Here is an 18,534-nt window from a genome sequence, read left to right on the forward strand (position 1 = left end):
TTTATCTCCATAGAAACTACCCAAACAATCTTTCATACAAACACATTACAGTGTTGTGGTGGAAATTACGGCAATAGTGTGGGACAACTACATTTTGTTTAAAAAAAAATAACAGTTGTATGACACTGAATACCCCACTTATGTTTTGATTATTTTACTGATATTTTATTCAGAGATATTTTAAAACATTAGAAAAAACGTTTCTTTACCATTCATTATCATTGAAGATCAAAAGTCTGGGTGTGGGACAAGCACAAAACGGCAATATTTGCATATAATGATGCTGAAAAAAGGTGAAAAAAGTCATCATAGACTACTAGAACAAATTTCTTAACACTTTCATTGTAAAGATAACTATAAAAGTGTGAAATTTCCCCTTTTTTCTGTTTTTCATACAATATGATCAAAGGACATAAGTGCCCGTAGTCTAAGAATCACCCATGAAGGACGTGAAGGGAAATAATTCCTGTTCAATAGCAGGACGGTAAATCACAGAGTTCTAGTTTTTATTAGCCAATTTCATATTGAATGATTTGTTTTTCTGCAGAGGAGAAAAACGGATGTTCCAGGGCAGGCTGGTTCTGGGGTTAGAGGTAAGTCACGATTCCTCAAGTTTCTTTTCCTGTTCCTTCTGAGCTTTCTCTCTACTTCCTTCTGGTGCTGTACAACACACTGTCATCTGCTAATAAAATGCACCATTAACCCAAAAATGGAACTTTCCTGAGGTCACTCCGACATTCACCTTTTGTCATGATTACTAATCGTTCATTCTGATTATTGGACTTTAATCATTTCCAATGACCTTTGTTTTTATTCTTCATCTTTGATATTAATTTGAAAATGTTTTTTTGTTGCTGCTGCAGAATCTACAGAGGATGGATGCCCATGATGCTTTGCATCTCTGCAAGATGTCTTGAGATTTTACAGCATCCTCAGTTTGCACCATCACAACCGAGCCGCATGAGTGTTTCTCTGCTGCCGTGGATTTTCTTTGTTAAATGTCATAACTATGTAAATAAACAAGACTGACAAAACTTGTCATGTGAACCCATTTTAAAATTAAACAGCTGAGTATATATTTTTATTCTTAAAATGGAGTCTTCTCTATAGCTAAAACCTGCTTTTAATTTTGTGATGACTTTCTCCAAGCTTCAGAACCAAAAAAAAAAAACTTCAGTTTTTATCCTGGTTGACTGGAATGTTCTCCGCCATCCATGACCTACTAAAATACAGTTAAAAAGGGCATCAATAAGCTCTTGGTCAGCAGGAGACGTGTGTTATTTGCATTAACTGTGGAAACCATGTTTGATCAGGTTTCCACTTGGTAACGTGTTAAGGTTATAAAGTGTTGGACCAAAAATTGAACCCTAAGGAATGCCACAATCTATTTTATGACTCGTTACAGTTGTCCCAGAATCTTTGGCGTTCCTGTGACATAACCACACCGATGTCAGTTTTGAGCTTCATGGCAAAGGCTGTGAATATGTACATGTGATTTTAGTTTTGTTTTTAATAAATTAACTTCAAAAAGTATAGAAGTCAAACTAGTAAGTATGCACAAATCTGTGGTGTGGATTTGTGGAGCAGTTTGGAGCTGGAGCTCAAACAGAGCACCAGTATAAATCATTTTAAAAGAATGTATCAAAAAAAAAAATGTAGTTACAGGGTTCATTAAAATATTCGAAATGGTAAAAGAAATTGAAGTTTACCAGTGTTGGTGATTCACTGAGAGAGTTTTCATATTACTGTTTGTAGTCTGACAGAAATGTCTTGTTTTTAATATTGACATGGTATAAATGGGTTTGAGCATTTAAAAGATAGCTTCAGCCGTTTTTTTTTTCACTATTTTACTTGTATGCATTTTCCTTTTATCTATTCATTCATTTTCTGTTATTGCATGAGTTTGCTGACTGAAATCAAAATTAAATAAGTTTGTAAAAACCTTCATTGCCATTATGGGGTTCATTGTCGTTTATCTTAGAGCCCTAGTCCAAAAATGGAATAAGGCTGTAACATAAAATGTTGAAGTGATACACTAAGTGCACATCCCAAAGAGCCACAGTGTTTGAGCAGGCAGCCTGAATTGCCTTTTTACTGGAACCAAAGTCAGTGTTTTGCCAGCTGTTTATGCATAAATTGAGAATAAACCAGTAGGAAGTCAGAGTTGTTGACATCATGACTTAATTACTTTATTTTTTAAGACAACATCAGCAGATCACACCTTTGGGCATCCCCCCCCCGTCAAACACCACAGTTCTTACTTCAGCAGATCATGATGTTTCTTCTAAATCAGTGGTCTTCAAATATAAGTCAACTACTGATTGGACAGAACATTGTAAAAATAAAGGTGGATGAAAAACAAAAAAAAAACATCAGAAGAGTTCATGATTTGGATTGTCTTGCATAAGTTGTAGCAACTTGTCCAAATAATGTTATTTGATGGCAGCAAGTTCCATCCGCTCTGCAAGTATGAGGAAAAATTGCAAAATTAGCCTACGTCCAAAGGACATGGAGTCAGTTTTAAACATGAAAACTCACCTCTGAATAAAGTTATGTTCAAGCAAAAGGATTTCCAAATGGATCCTCAAAAGTGGCTGTTGACCCAGTTGTCTGACCACCGGAAGCACTCTGTCACAGGATGGAGACAAACACTAAGTTTCAGTGAGCTCAACTGTCGATTTCTGATTCAAAATGAGATTTTATTGCATCAAGAACTTTTACTGTTGTAATGAAACTGGCTTTGTATTCTAAACAGACTAAATTACAGCTCCTAACAATTATGTTCTTAAGGGCAGAGATTTAAGCCCTTAAACCCCAAAAACCAAAACAAGTTCCCTGTATGTCAGTAATTACAATTTTGAATGCTGCCCCTTTCCAGACAGCTTGTGTTTAAGGCATTGAAGCTTGATACACATGTTCACAATTCTGACTCTGGAACCTTTGTTGTCATAACATACTAACAGGTGGCAGGCCAAACTGATTAGATGTTGGCGTCCCAAAAGCTTCATCGAACATGTCCGGGCCTTTTCCCTGGGTTGGTGCGGAGGTGTTTGTCATGGGAGCAGGAAAGCAGGCAGCATTAACAAGGCCTGTGTTCACACTTTGAGGCGAGGCAGCAGCTTGAGCTGGTTTAACTACATCTGAAGAGACATTACAACACAAATAATCAGTTGTCCAAATGTTAGTCAGGCACACAGTTTGCAATAAATTCACTCTTACTAAAGCGCCCAAATACAAACTTTACCATTAAGACCAGCTGACAGTTGACTGATATCAAAATCATCATGGTCTGCAGCAACTTGAGCTACTCCAACTTTACTGGAAAAGTACTGCTCAAAGGCATCCCCTGTACTGCCAACTGCTGGAGCAGAGCCAGATGCTTGTTCCCCTTTCCTTGCAGGGATGGCAGGTGGCTTAGCCATCTGGAAGTCTTTGAACATGTCCTTCCCAAATTTCTTCTCTTTATCTCCAAGTGGGTCCAAAGCTGTGAAGGCACTGTTCTCCACCCTCAAAGGGGCTTCTGTTGCTGGTGGTCTAGGAGGGGGACGCGATGGGCCGGGCTGGTCACTGAGTGCAGAGAATGCACCAGGGTGGAAAGGGTTTGTTGAAGCAGGCTGACGCCAACTAGGAGACCCAATAGCTGGAGGGTGGCCCCAAGACAAGTGAGGTGGGGAGAGAGGCTGGCCTCCAAACTGAGGAGACATCGGCTGGCTCCAGGCAGCGGGAGCCACAGGAAGACCACCAAAGGCGGATGGCTGTGGAAAACTGGGGTTAGGACCAGGAGCAGTCATTCCCGACATGGGGTACATGGATGGCACGGTCGCAGGGGCTCCCCACATGCCTGCAGCGGGGACATTTGCTGTAGTTGGAGCGTGTAATTGAAGATTCCCTGTATCACAACAAAGAGGTGTTAAAGCCATGAAACTCAAATTTAATGCAAATATCTGTTAAAATGTTCCACTTTTTTCACTTTACCGAGAGCAGCTATGGCGGAAGGAGCCGTGTCGGCAGGTGCACCGCTGAAAAGCTCACCTGAAGCAGGTGACTGCTCAGGTTGACCCGCAGCAGAAAACAGGTCTGTTGCAAAAAGCTCATTTGCTGAAGACTACAGAAAACCAAAAATGCACATGCACACACGAAAAATCAAACAATAGTGACAACAAATGTTATGCATGTTTGAAATGTCTACTGCTCAAGTCAACATGCAATCATCCTCACTTACCAGCAATTTATTCATGGAAGCAAGAATGTTAGAAAAATAGAGAAAATTTAGAGCAGACTGCTCAGAAGGATAGTTTGAGTTATTCATTAAAGCCTTTTAGAAGCCTTGAGGTGCATGTGTATGGTTGTCAGTGCATGCAGTTCAGAATCCCCATTCACATCTGGCATGTTCCACAAGACACCAATGTATGTGCCAAATAAGAAACAACATGTCAAAAGGAAAGATGTGCATAAAACCCCACTTCAGGTGCTATACATGCAACTTGATCCATCTATGGAATTTCACCTTTGCGCTCCGTCGACCTCCTCCACTCTTAGCGCTCTGTGGCGGTGGGTTAATGAGAACTGAGTCCTTGCTATGGGTCACTTGGTGTTGCGGGTGGCGAGTTATGCCATTAGAGAGGGGCGGTGTCAAAGCAGTGTCAAAAAATGGATTGTTCGTTGATTGAAACAGCCCACAGTCATTGCTCTCCGTTATACTTACTGCACTGCCTTCAGTTATTTTGCCTCCTAGTGGCCACTGGCCGTTACTGAGAGCGAAGATCATGGTCTTACTGGAAAAACCATTCGTCTGCTGACTTGGGTGTTCAGGACTGCCGTTCAAACAGCTGCTTAGAATCTGCTTCGAAGTGCTGCCATTGGTGGCATTAAGGGAGACCTCCGATTTATAGGGGGGAGACAAGGAAAGGGGGTCATCTCTGAACGGGTCATTGTCTGGGGTTGGAAAGTAACCAAACGATGAGGAAAAGGGATTCATTGTCTGAGGAGATGGCAGGCCATTAGGGGTGCACGAAGTTACAAAGCAGTTTCCCTTTATGAAATTCTGATTGCTGTCAACTTCAGTGGACAAATCCAGCAAGAGAATATCATTAGAATCCTGGTTAACATGGGAGGGACAGTGAGAGAAATCAGAGTAAATCAGACCTGCAGGAGGTGATAAGAACTTGTTAACGATGAATCAGTGTGGGTGACATTTTAAAGCTGCCAATGGTGATAAAAAAAATTCAATTTGTTCAACAACAACTTAGCCTGTGTTTTTTGCCAATGAGAGATACACACGGTGAAATGAAATGACTTGATGTAAAGCACTTCCAGTATTAAACTCCAGAGGTCACCAAAGTTGTAGCAGCTTTAAAGATTTTTATTGTTATTAAATGAACAAAGCCAAAACTCAGTTCTGTCAAGACAATTTTGATTCAACTACAGTTTATAAATGCAACAACTCACTGAGAAACCTGCTGTTTGTCTTGAAAGAACAGAGTTCTTGCACATGTAATGATCTGGGTTATGCAACAGAAACAATCATACCATAGACAATACTGCACTCTGATCAGGGAAATTATAGAAATAGATATTAAAAAAAAATACTTCATATAACCTACAGTAAGAGATAACACTTTCTGAACTGAAAAGTAAAGTGGGTAAATAAACTTTAAAGGTACAGTTTATATGAAATACTGCAAGTCAAAGCTGTGGCACCACACTTACAGCTGGAGCCTGAACATCTGGAGGGGTTGACATGTCTCCGAAAAGGTCCAACTGCTCCACTGGCTGGACAACAGAGAGAACACTGCTAGTTTCAAGTTCACCAGCCAGCAGTGGGTTCATGTTAAATGTTATTGACAACTGAAAAGGAGGAGTCCTTACTTGAGTTGGTTTTGCTCCACTACTGTCACTTCCATTCTGTGAAGGGAGTTTTGATAATTACATGATTGAAAAACAGGCAAGAAAAAAAAAAAAAAAAAAAACTCCACCTACCTCAACCACTGCATTTCCATTTTCACCCTGCAAGCAAGAAAGCAGCTGATTACACTTTCTTTCCGAATTTAGTTATTTCACATCATGTCGGTGGAATGTCAGAAGCTGTGATTCACTGAAAGAGCACAAAGGGGCAGTGTCGATGTTCAGGCGGTGCATACAGCGTACCCTGTAACCCTGCCAGAAGGACACACCTGTTTCTCATTCCAACCCCCTCCTCGTTGGACAATTTGCGATAAAAATGTCCAACTTCATACAGGCAGCATTTTCCAGGATTAAGTCAAACACACTACCTTCTGTGAGGCCTCTGCTTCTTTCTTCCTCATGTTGAAGATGAGCTGAAAGAGGTCCTTTAGATCAAGGACCAGGGGCTCAGCCTGTGTGGGGACAGAAGAACACACCTGCTTAGTACAGTCTCCGATTTTCATGCACTTTTAGCACCAAATCACAACAGAGTTGCCTCAAGGTGCTTCACACAAGTAAGGTCTAACCTTACCAACCCCCAGAGCAACAGTGGTAAGGAAAAGCTCCCTCTGAGGAAGAAACCTCAAGCAGACCAGACTCAAAGGGGTGACCCTCTGCTTGGGCCATGCTACCGACACAAATTACAAAACAATTCACAAAGAATGCACGCAGACACCAGTTACCTGTTGTGCTGTCTTTATGGCAAAGAACTGATGCTGACCCTCTGCTCCACACACGTATCCAAACGCTCTGTTGTCCGTTATGTCTCTGGCGATGAAGGAGATCTTATTCACTGCATGCTCATGTTCAATCACCTGAAGGATGAAGTTTTAGTTAGTATACCAGGTTGATTAACACAAGTGGCATTGTTTAAACTGCTAATACTCCTATGAATGGGACACCACATCATTGCTCAAAAACCAAACCACCAAATATAAAACCCAGTTTTCAGTCCCACACACCCCATTGGTAGAACAACTAATGTTTGGCACCTGAATCCAACAGTAGTTTGCCTTTAAAAAAAACAAAAAAAAAAACATGAAATTGTAGACAGTGATTTGAAGATAAATGGGATGCAATGACAGAACTCACTCCAGATTTCTCATCAATAATCTTGATGCCTGACATTGAGATGTTTATCCAGATCCTCTGTTTGTGTTTCCCTTGGGACCGTGCAGCTACTGCCATACCCTGGAGGAACAGTAAGGAGACACACACACTAAGTGAAATAAGTAGACAGCCAAATTATATAAAGCTTAGACTCTGCATAAAATAAACATGTTTGGGCATTTAAGCCCCTTTCACACCGGGCAACAGAGTTGCGTAATATGGTGTACAGACTAGCTGAGCTTATACAGCCCTATGTGGCAATACACTGAGGGACGCAAAGGGGTTGCAGACATGTGCCGTAGAGCACTGCGTTCAGTGCTATGCAACACTCTGCTAATGCATGCAAGTTTACATAACACTGTGCTATTGTACACCCCATGCCACAGCAACTGCACGCTACCCTACACAAGTTGGGCGAAAAATCCTTTTAGATTTTTTTAATCAATACGTACCTGGATTGCTAGGTTTTATTCATCCTGCTAGAGACTGTGCTGAACTTTGCTGGCAGTGAAGCTTCAAAACCACAAGAAGAACAGACCGCCAATGTTCCTCACCTCCCCCCGCGTGTGCGCAACATACACGGCCATTCCTGCGTAATATATATGCAAGCACAACGCACCTCTACACAGGTCCGGTGTGAAACTGGCTTTAGATGTCATTGACAAATATTACAGACACTAAGTTTAAGATGCTATTCCCATCATAAAAGTCATCGCCATCATCATTAGCAAAGCACTTTATCATGTCTGACACAGCACCTTTAGTTTCATCATGGAGTCCTGGCACATCTTGTCACCTCGGGCTTCTGGGACATCATCAATGCCAATGAGCTTTGCCTTGTACCTCACACCATCTCCCTGAAACCTGCCCAGCAGGTACTCATCTGTCTTCTCAAGAACTGTTTAAAAGATGTATATGTTTTATTTTATGATTGTTTTTAACTGTGTGCAGCACTTTGATCAACTTTGGTTGTTGTAAAGCGCTTTAGAAATAAAACTTGATTGACTTGATTAAAAGAACAATATATGACTGAGTATTTGTTTCAAAACATAATTCCCCATTAGTCTTACATTTACCCACCTTTCTTCTTGTCTTTCTTGGACGGGGCCTTTGATGGGGCTGTTGCAGGGGAGGTGGGAGGCGTATTTGAGGTCAAGGCTGCAGACTGAGGCACTGTACTGGGATCAGCTGGGAGGGACACTGGATTCTCTACCTCTGCAGACATGGTGTAGAACAAGACTCACTGGAAAACGGACACAGCAGTAAAGTGTCGGGGGGAAGGGAGGTCAACTGAGCGGCTGATTCTCAGTATTCACACATCCTGGCAGTATCTGTCAGGAACCAAACACAGTAACATAACTCAACAGGGTGCAAGACAAAACAAGAGATTACAGAAGGCTATTATGCATTTAAGATCTGAATGAAGGCAAACATTCTGTGCCTTCAGGAAGGCTAAAAGCTTTCATGAGTTAACATTTACAACCACAAACAAGCTCAACAATGTGGAAGAAACAAGAAACCCAGAACATATTAACATCTTTACACAGGCTGTGGAAAACGAATCCTTGGACAAAAATAAAGTAAATGACTAGATCCTCCTGGAGATTACCTGTCTTGCATGTTTTCCATGTGGACCTGCAGCAACCACAGCTGATTAATCAAGCCTGGCATTTTCAAGCTCTTGATTGGCTGAGCACAGGTTTATTTAATTGGCAGTGAGTGGAGCAGGGATAATTATAAACATGCAGGAGAGGTGATCTCTAGGAATAGTTTGTAACCTCTAACCTAAACACAGTCAAGAAACATGCCTGGGCACTTTAGTATTTTGTCTTCATCTAGTCCCAGTTTTTTTCTAAACTGGGAGTGTCCCGTATTCTTAATGAGGCCAAATGGCATTAAAGAAATACATTACATACATCGCAAAATAAGAAAAGAAATCCTCAGACTCAAATAAATAAGACTACAAGAGCAATAACTTGAAAATGTAACCTCGTTGGTAATGTAATAAATTTGAACAGCATGGGAAACTTAATCTGTACCTTGGAGGCAACCCCTTTTTTCCCCCCTTAACGTTTATCATTTGTCAGCAGAACATACGAAAGGTTTCCCTGAAACGTGATGGCTGGGTGGGGTATTTAAAAAAAAAAAAAAAAAATCCATACTACAGTCTGGTGGCAATCCAGATCTCGCAAGTCATTTCTAAATGTCATCAAGACCCAGTCAGGATATTTGCTTTTTCATGCGTTTCTCATTAAATCTGTAAACTCAATTTAATGTAAACCAGACTTTGGCAGTAGAGCAAGTAGCTGAGTGGATAAGGAGCTGGCCTGCCAAATATGTAGACTTGGATTAGAATCACACTCATTTGTTATGAAAGAAATCTACATGTCTAAGCCCACCCAGGTGTAAATAGGTACTGGCTAGGGTGGCAGCCTGTACTGGACTGGTGTCACATCCATCCACCGGAGAGGGAAGGTCATCTCATCCACTTGACACTACAGAATCGACAGATAGGCCCCGGCAAAATATATAGTCAAAGGGTTAGAATACAAGTTACAGTTGACATGGTAGAAATACTGCTGAACCTTGTAAAAAGTACACCTATAGGAGGGGGACGTAAAACTTCACTTATCTTCAGTAAAACGCAACATGTACAATTATTATAGGGTATGGGATTTTGCCAACTTCTGATTGGCCCATTCGCCACTTTTTGAGTTGTACCACATGCCGAGTTGACCGCTGGTGGAGCTGAGTAGACTGCGCGTGCAGCGTAGCGCTAGCTAACCGAGCGACCCCTTCTATCGATAACGACCAATCAGATAACGCGATACAATGCCTACTTTGGCTGTCAGTTTGTTGACAAGATGGCAGAAGACAGGTTTGCATCTGTTAGTGATGCTGACTTGAAAGGAATTTTACACGATAAAGATGTGAAGAACACCCGCAGAAATACAGTCAGCAACCAACCTGTTTCACAAGTACGTCGCTGAAAAGGGGCATGCGCCCAACTTTGAAACTTATGACAGACGGATGCTTGACGGAGTACTCAGTCGATTTTACACAGAAGCTAGACAGGCGAATGGCGAACTTTATAAGAAAACGAAGCCTGATGACTCTTCGTCACAGACTTAACAAGTATCTCCAGTCTATCGATGGGATGTCAGTTGGCGCAGTATGACAGTAATAATAAAAAGTTGAAACCTGAGATTGATTTTTCAGTTTTAGTATGTTTGACAAATGCCCAATTTTCTTGTTTACCATATAATAAAGCAGTTATTGTATAGTATACCCTCTCTGCAATATCACTTTAATTACATCAATAGTTGTAATATGGGTTACAAGTTGACAATACAAGTAGAGCATTTCCTCTACATAAAAAACAAAGACACACACACACACAACATAAGCATGCCTCCCCCCCAAGGTACAAACTATGCAATAAGAGTAGTTAATATTGATGAAGGCCAACTTTGGAAAAAACTATTAGCAAATAATGCAGATGAGACCACTTCTGTGACGTGGAGGAGAAAGTGGGCAAAATGCAACTTGATTTTTACTTCAACTGCAGCTTTATGTAGCACAAAGGAAGACTAAAGCAGATAACATGAAAATTCAGATGCAGTTTGCTAGAAGGCACAGGGAAAACTCCAGACTAGATTTGACCTGGCTGTTTAACAAAAAAAGTGATTTACTATTCCCAGTGCCATCTGCAGAGTTCATCTTTCAAGCTTCAGTCTACTACATTTACTCTGACTAGGATTTTAATGCAAGACTTCTCTAAACAATATCCCCACTTTTTATTTTTTGCAATTATTTAGAGGCAATACAATTTTTAATCATTTGACAGTGACATTGTACTACCATTATCTGAAAAACTAGCTTTGAGGCGTTCCAATTTAATACTTATGCTCCATTATTCAGAACCATCCCAAAAGTTCATGTTTTTTTTTTTATTATTATTTTACAAGCTAGTGGAAAGAAAAACCTCTCTGGGGTAGAGATGAGACATTTTCTCTGCAGAGACATCACTCAACGCATTATGACATTAAGGTGAGGGTAGAAGGGTGCCACATGACGAAAAAAAAAAATTAACACTGTTACAGAAGGTGTGAGTCACACGTGCCTTTCCACAGACCTCGACTCTCAAACTTTATCCTACTGATCCATCCATGTAAGAAATATGTTACGTTCCTTGGGATATGAGTGGCTCCATTAACATCACATTTAGTCATATAGTCAGGTACAAAAGCTGCACTGCGCAGTTTCAGAAGCCCATAACTCCTTTGGAGTAATCGGGTGTGTTGGTGGCTTCCCTCACTCCAGTAACAGTTAGTACCATACAATGCTTTTTTTTGTAAATTAAGTCCAAAACAGTGACTGAAGTGTTCATGTATCCATCACCTGACATGTTTAAAGATGCCAACAGTGAGGAGTTCCTTTTGTTTGTCCAAATACTTATGGCTTCTGAAAATTGAGACTGTTTAAATGTGACCAGTTCTTAGATGGTTAATGTGATATCCTTGTTAAACCTTTCAAATTAAAGCTTAACATCTACATTATAAGTACATCTGGATTGTGTGTACAGACACAAAGACGCCAAAATTCCATTGGTGTTAATATACTATTGGACATGACTGTTACAGAAAGCACAAGATTACCTAGAACGCACATCTGGAACCCAAGCAACACTAAATATCACATTCTTCCTATTGACAGACCATCTCCCTGAGTTTTGTGGTGGGTAAGAAAGCATTTTATTGGAAAAATAAGAATTTATAGTAAGTAAAATTCTTACTCTCTCCCATCCACAACTATGTAGTTCCTGGAGGCATGAAACATTCAGCTGGAAGACACCAGCCTCTAAAATTCAGACAAAAACTACTTTACATTGAGAACTCTAGAGTCGAGTTAAGACAAGCATGGCTCTGGCTTGGACATACAAGAGCAGTGATTAGCACAATATGGTCAAAGGTTGACAGTCAGTAAAGGTTCAGCAATTACACAAGGTTAATCATCCACAAGGGAAGCAAAAGAGCTTGTGATGCTCAGCTAAACACCTATTAATGTGTATTCAGAAAGGCCATTTACCCAGAATGTTGTTACTTGCCAAGTCAAAACTTTAGTGCTTCACGTCCGGAATGTGGCTTCAATGGACCTCAGCAGAGGAATGTGGATTAAAGCCAGGCATAGATGTTTAAAAGGAGAATATTGAAAGTACAGTGGCCAGCCTTGTATAAAGTACTCACTCATCTTGACATTTATTTATTGGCATTATAATTTAAACTGGTTTGTATTTTATACACTGACACTATACAAACGTCCAAATTGATCAAGTGGAGGAGAAAACCCAGCACTCCCCTTAATTTTTATTCTCTTTCTTATGAATAGTTTTTAATTTTTATCTGTTTTATTCCTTTACTTCTGTTTTTATTTATGTATTTGATTTTTTTTATTCATTTTAAATTATTTAAATTTTATGTTGAATTGATTTATGTAAAGCGCCTTGAGACGGCCTTTGCTGTGATTTGGTGCATTATAAGCTAATTCAATTGAAATTGAAAAAAAAAAAAAAGCATTCACCTTTGTTATGAAGACACATTTACACAAACAAGTAAATCATGACTTTCAAAGCCAGTTTTTTTTATAAGTAGATGGATACATAAACATTTTCAAGTCAAATGTCTGCTTTCACATCAATTATTAAGAAATACAAAAAGCAGCATTGTATAGCAGCACATGGGGTAAGAAGCACACCATTACCCCAAGGGAATCTTCCCAAGGGATTAATAAAGTTCTATCTAATCTAAGTAGTGGTACTGTATAGCAAAGTGTGTGACGTAAGGAGGAGACGTGAAGGAAGACAGCAACTGTGAAGGAGTTATAGGCATCTGTGTGACTGAAGAAACTGTGGGTAGTGCCACTTTCCTATCAAGTCACCTTCTTGGTGGAGTGAAACCATTTTACAAGAGGGAAAAATAAACAAAGGTGTCCCATGTGTAATCTGGAACAATGTAGCTGAAAAGTGACTTTTATATAAAAACAAACATCCTCTGTTCAACTCCACCATGAAGCTGTATAACATGATGCAACATATTAAGATGTAATATGTACAATCTACCATCCAGCACCACAGGTGTTTTAGGGGCTTCCCCAACTCATCTCCATGCAATTACTCAGTTTTTGACTGCTGCCTACTCCAGACAGGTTTACCGTAGAGTATTATACTGTTTGTATATGATGTAAACAGACCAAGCTATACATATTAAATGACTGAGATGTTTATGTATCCATCCCCTGACTTGTCTTAAGAAAACATATATTCAATGACCTGGAAAGTAGATGTATTCATCCCCTGACTTGTCTGAAGAAAACTGTAAAAGTGATGATTCATGTTACTGCAGATACTGTTAGTTTTGTTGAAGGTCAAACTACAAACATGATTTTAATTCCTAGTCACTACTGAAGACCAGTGTTTGCTCTGATCCATATTCCTTTTAAGTTGTGGAAAACATGGGCAGAAAAACACACTCTTGTTGATGCACAGTTTACAACAAGACATGATTTTATTTGTCCAATAACCACAGTGGTATGAAAGTCCTGTAATTCCTTCATCCCCAGTAGTCACTGACATCAGGTGCTGAAAAGACTAATAAAAACTAAAATGTCAGCAGTCAGCACAAATTTGAGTTAAAGTGCATTTTAATAGCTAACTAGTCACAAGTGGACAGAATACTCAGGTGGAAACACTTATTGCTCATCTTCATGAGGAAAATATCCTAATAGTAGCTGGTTTAAGCTTCTTAAACATGAAGACTTCCAGCCTTCTTTAATGCCACTGCATACTTAATATCTTTGGGTTCTGGAACCACAAACACTCAAGTCCTTAGATGTTTGTATACAGAAGACAAAGCTGAAAGAAAATAATGAGCGTGAGCTCATAGCACAGAGTTGTCAGCTTTAATGTGATGGTAATTATATCCTAACTGACTGAAAAGTGGAGAAAATTGCAAGTTTTGGTGATGTTACCCCCATTTTTTAAATGGGACTGTAACACAAACTTGGCCAGCTAGCTGCTGAGCTTTAAGTGTCAGGTGTGTTAATCCAACTGTTTCTTTGACAAGCACACACACCAAGTCAAATCTGTGATTAAGAAATGAAGGATTGCAGAGGACCGCACAGCTGTTCAGAGCAGACCAGTCATATAGTCTCTTGTAACTTCAGCAGATGTTTGGAGTGTCTTCTTGACTTTACTCATCTCCTTACAGCACAGTCTGAGAACAGCCTTGTCTAAGAAAATGTATCTAAGACGATTGAAGTCTGTTCCATGAGATATTTAACATCTGAAACCATCTCCACTATACCTTTAACCCAATAACTAGTAAATAAAATTAAACCTGGTCAAGAAAGCTCAATAATCTTAAAAATGGCTAACCACACACAAAAAGTACCAAGATTATGGTGCCAGTCTCTAAACTTTGATGCCTTTACAATCAAATTAAAAGCAACTTCCTGCATCGTGAGATCCTCATTTGTGCTCAACTCCAAGATCATGTGTAAGCTAAAATGACGAGATCTCCAACCACACAAGATTACCAGTGCCCCACCACAACATTAAAAAAGTAGTAAATATTTAGTAATAAGATACCTGCATTAATAAATTTGTCAATCACTGAGAACTGATTTTAGGTCATTTTGGGGTGCTGAATCTGAACTCAGATTTCCTTTTTTGCAATCTGCATGTTCCATATTGATGGATTGCACAAAAGTTGCTTATTCACTCATGAGTTTGACACCACTAATTATGCACAAAAGCAGCATTTTTTAAACCATGTTCACAAAATATGAAAAACAGCCGTAATATCGTTTATGAGAAATATGTTTTAATATCTCAAAAAACGTAATGTGCAAAAAAACACCAGATTTGGATTCAGCGCCTCCAAATTAGTCAAAATCCATTGAAAAACTCCATGCACGAAATATGCATTAACCAGTGTAATTGATTGCTTATACGAGGTCTATTAGAAAAGTATCCGACCTTATTTTTTTCAAAAACCATATGGATTTCAATCACGTGTGATTACATCAGACATGCTTGAACCCTCGTGGGCATGCGAGACTTTTTTCACGCCTGTCGGTTACGTCATTCGCCTGTGGGCAGTCTTTGAGTGAGGAGTCGCCCACCCTCATCGTTTTTTCATTGTTTAGGAATGGCTCAGAGACTGCTGCTTTGTTTGATCAAATTTTTTTCAAAACTGTAAGGCACAACTGAGTGGACACCATTCGATAAATTCAGCTGGTTTTTGGTAAAAATTTTAACGGCTGATGAGAGATTTTGGTCTGGTAGTGTCGCTGTAAGGACGGCCCACGGCGCCTGACGGCAATCTGCACTTCGAGGCGGCAGCGTCTCGCCGTTTCAAGTTGAAAACTTCCACATTTCAGGCTCTGTTGACCCAGGAAGTCGTCAGAGAACAGAGAACTTTCAGAAGAAGTCGGCATGAGGAGTTTATTCGGACATTCCATTGTTAACGGACATTTTGTAATGAAAGAACGTGCGGGCAGAGTCGCATGTCGGGCCGGACCCGACCGCGGGGGGTCGCGACAGGAAAAACACCTCCGTGTTGGAAACCTTAACGGGCAAGTTGGAACATGCCCAAACTGTTAAATTTCTCAGTTATTCACTTGTTGAAAGCAAACAAAAGCCGCCTGAATTTTACAGATGGTTTTCAACACGGAGGTGTTTTTCCTGTCGCGGCGCACACCGATTTGCCGAGTCGTCACGGAAACGACTCGGCGAATTTGAGCGCACGTCTTTCATTACAAAATGTCCTTAAACAGTGGAATGTCCGCATAAAGTCCTCATGCCGGCCTCTTCTGAATCTTCTCTGTTCTCTCACGACGTCCTGGGTGAATTAAGCCTTAAATTAGGATGTTTTCAGGTCGAAACAGGCCGACGACGGCGCCTGGAAGCGCTGCACGATGTCCCGCTGCGTGGGAAGTCCTTACACCGACAGAAACACCCCATAATCTCTCATCAGCCGTTAAACTTTTCACCGAAAACCAGCTTAATTTCTCAAATAGTATCCACTCAGATATTCCTCACAGGTCCAGAAAAAATTTTGATAAAGCAACGCGCGCCGTCTCGAGCAGCATGTGAAACAAAGGAATTCAGCCGAGAGGGCGGGACCACATCTCACTCAAGGCCTGCCCCCAGGGAAATGACGTCACCGACACGCATGAAAAAACTCACGCATGCGCACGAGGGTTCAAGCATGATTGGTGTAATCGCACGTCATTCAAATCCATATAGTTAAAAAAAAAATAAAAGGGTCAGTTTATTATCTAAGAGACCTTGTATATAAAAAACAAACTCAAAACAGACAATCAAATTCTGATTTCAGCTTCTAAAATGTGAATACTTTCTCGTTTATTTAGTCCTCTTTGGCAAAAAAAAGGAAATTTTTATATATATATAGTGTAGTTCACTGAAATCAGTAAGACAGCTTGAGAGAATTTGCACTTAGAAGATTTATACAGGTACATCTAAAAATAATTGAGAATACAATGACAAAAAGTAAAAAGTTTAATAAGTTTAGTCATTTTTGAAAATGAAAGTTTAGATGAGAGATATACTTTATTGATCTCACAGTTGAGAAATTATGTTTACACTCCAGTTACCTCAGACAGCAATTAGTCCACAATTATTGTTTACTGTAATAATGGCACACATCAGAATTAAAGACAGCACATACACATTTGACATTGTTTATGTGCACTAAATTTGAAGAAATCCGTTATCAGGACTTGTTTTGTGAATCTCAACTCATTACTTATAAGCCATTTGATAAAACCGCCAACAAAACTGGAAGTACCACAATATTTCTTTTAAAAAGTTCACCATTCATGGAGTGTAAATTCAATGAATCTCAGTCTGGTTCAGGACACAAAACCACAAAGAAGAAGCCTGCTGACTTAAAACAAGGAGGGTCAACCACAGAAAATGGTTTTATGTTCAAATATAGATTGATCTAACCATACATCAGCTTTGGCTGGGACAGTTTTAATGTGACTTTATCTCACAAACAAACAAAGATGTACTTGATAACCCTGAGCCGGAGGACTAAACATAACCTACAACAACACAGCAATCAGAAAAACAAACTAAAGCAAGGCCAGAGAGAAGAAAAGCGATTTTACATCTGTCAGCAGAATAGCTGCAGTGAAAGGAAAGAAGTGTCACAATCCAGTGGTGTTAGGAAACTAAAGCGCTGCACATCTGGAGGAAATCAGGGAATGACTCAGTCAGTCTGCATGTCAATGAGATGGTGAAATACCACACAGGCCCACGGCGAACACTGAGAACAACGCTTCCAAACGCTATTAAAAAGTCACAAAAAAAAAAAAAAAAAAAATTATGTCGCACACATATTTTGCAACAGACCTTAAAAAAAGAGAAAAGTTAACACGCCACCAAACAGAGTTAACGTGAATGACTTCGCCACAATTCAAATTAAACAAGTTAATAAAAACCTCTTAAAACGTTGAACTAACCCCACAATTAAAGAGTTAAAAACATTAACCCGCAAAACTAATTTTATTTTTTTTTTTTAAGTCATTGTATTTTCCGTTACTTACCGAAGCACTACCTGGACACAGCGGTGAACAAAACGAGCGTACCTGCTGAAAAGCACACCGTGCTGCGGAGAGCCGCTGGCGGAGAGCCGTGCTTCGTTTGTGCTGCTGTGATGGCCGCCGGCTGAGGAGGTGTAAATGAGTAGAATCAAACCCAGCTTGGAGAGGAGAGTGGCGCAGCACTCGGAAGTTTTCCGGTGAGCTGTGGGCAGAAAGGAGAAACTTGTGCTGCAGTCTCCCTGCTTAACCCTTTACTGACAGCGCCGCCCGCCGCCGCCGCAGCTGCTACTTGACGCTGGAAGGGGGCGTAGTCTTAATTAAATCGCCAATCAGAGGCGCGCCTTTATGATGGAGCACGAGATTAAAACAAAATACAGTACGTTAAAAATGCAGGCGTGGGGAAAAAATACTAATAAAAATCCATCCGGTGGGTCTGCCGGTGAAACGCTCTGCACAAATAAATTAAATATTTTTCAAAGTTTGACCAAATTAACCAGTTGCTTCAAAACACTGAAAAGAGTGTAAAGGGGGATTATTGTGAAAATTAAACATCAGATTTGAATTTGATTGTTGCAAGTCTGAACAGTCAAAAAGGCACATAAAATCCATTTCATGCTTCATTTGTAGGTGGTTTGGAAAATTTGCTTTTGCAAATCTGTTTTGGTTTGAACGCTCAGATCGGATTTCAGATGTGTTTTGTTTTGTCTGACTTTTGATGCCACGTAAAGTTTGTCAGAACGTCACTTACAGCTACCACAGCCTGCCGGTCAATTTTCACCACGTTCCAATGAAATCGCTCACTGCTTGCTCCAAAAATGAAAACCCAGCAGGCACATGTACGTAAAATATACG

General features: G+C 40.1%; 1 protein-coding gene across 5 annotated transcripts; it reads right to left on the bottom strand.

Moving 5' to 3' along the window:
- Positions 1–2,174: 2,174 nt before the first annotated feature.
- Positions 2,175–17,955, bottom strand: dab2 (DAB adaptor protein 2). Of its 5 annotated transcripts, none has more exons than XM_034191978.1 (15): positions 17,728–17,955; positions 8,134–8,384; positions 7,812–7,951; positions 7,036–7,134; positions 6,627–6,758; positions 6,273–6,356; positions 5,980–6,006; positions 5,869–5,904; positions 5,710–5,772; positions 4,508–5,098; positions 3,976–4,105; positions 3,245–3,889; positions 2,962–3,140; positions 2,539–2,628; positions 2,175–2,461 (listed from the first exon to the last, which is right to left on the bottom strand). In XM_034191978.1, the coding sequence occupies exons 2-14, from the start codon at positions 8,276–8,278 to the stop codon at positions 2,557–2,559; spliced, it is 2,343 nt and encodes a 780-aa protein (XP_034047869.1). In that variant the 5' UTR covers positions 8,279–8,384; positions 17,728–17,955; the 3' UTR covers positions 2,175–2,461; positions 2,539–2,556. The 5 variants fall into 5 exon arrangements, with proteins under 5 accessions (XP_034047869.1, XP_034047868.1, XP_034047867.1 ...); XM_034191977.1 differs by having other exon boundaries at positions 2,175–2,456; positions 17,686–17,955; XM_034191976.1 differs by having other exon boundaries at positions 17,686–17,955.
- Positions 17,956–18,534: the final 579 nt, after the last annotated feature.

The sequence above is a fragment of the Thalassophryne amazonica genome, chromosome 17, assembly GCF_902500255.1.
Source record: "Thalassophryne amazonica chromosome 17, fThaAma1.1, whole genome shotgun sequence".
NCBI classification, from domain to species: domain Eukaryota; kingdom Metazoa; phylum Chordata; class Actinopteri; order Batrachoidiformes; family Batrachoididae; genus Thalassophryne; species Thalassophryne amazonica.

Excerpts from the sequence above, each read along its gene's own strand:
- dab2 (XM_034191978.1), bottom strand. The coding sequence starts at position 8,278 with ATGTCTGCAGAGGTAGAGAATCCAGTGTCCCTCCCAGCTGATCCCAGT. Across the intron at positions 7,952-8,133 it reads CAAGAAAGACAAGAAGAAAG|TTCTTGAGAAGACAGATGAG; the intron begins GTGGGTAAATGT and ends TCTTTTAAACAG. Across the intron at positions 7,135-7,811 it reads ACTCCATGATGAAACTAAAG|GGTATGGCAGTAGCTGCACG; the intron begins GTGCTGTGTCAG and ends CTGTTCCTCCAG.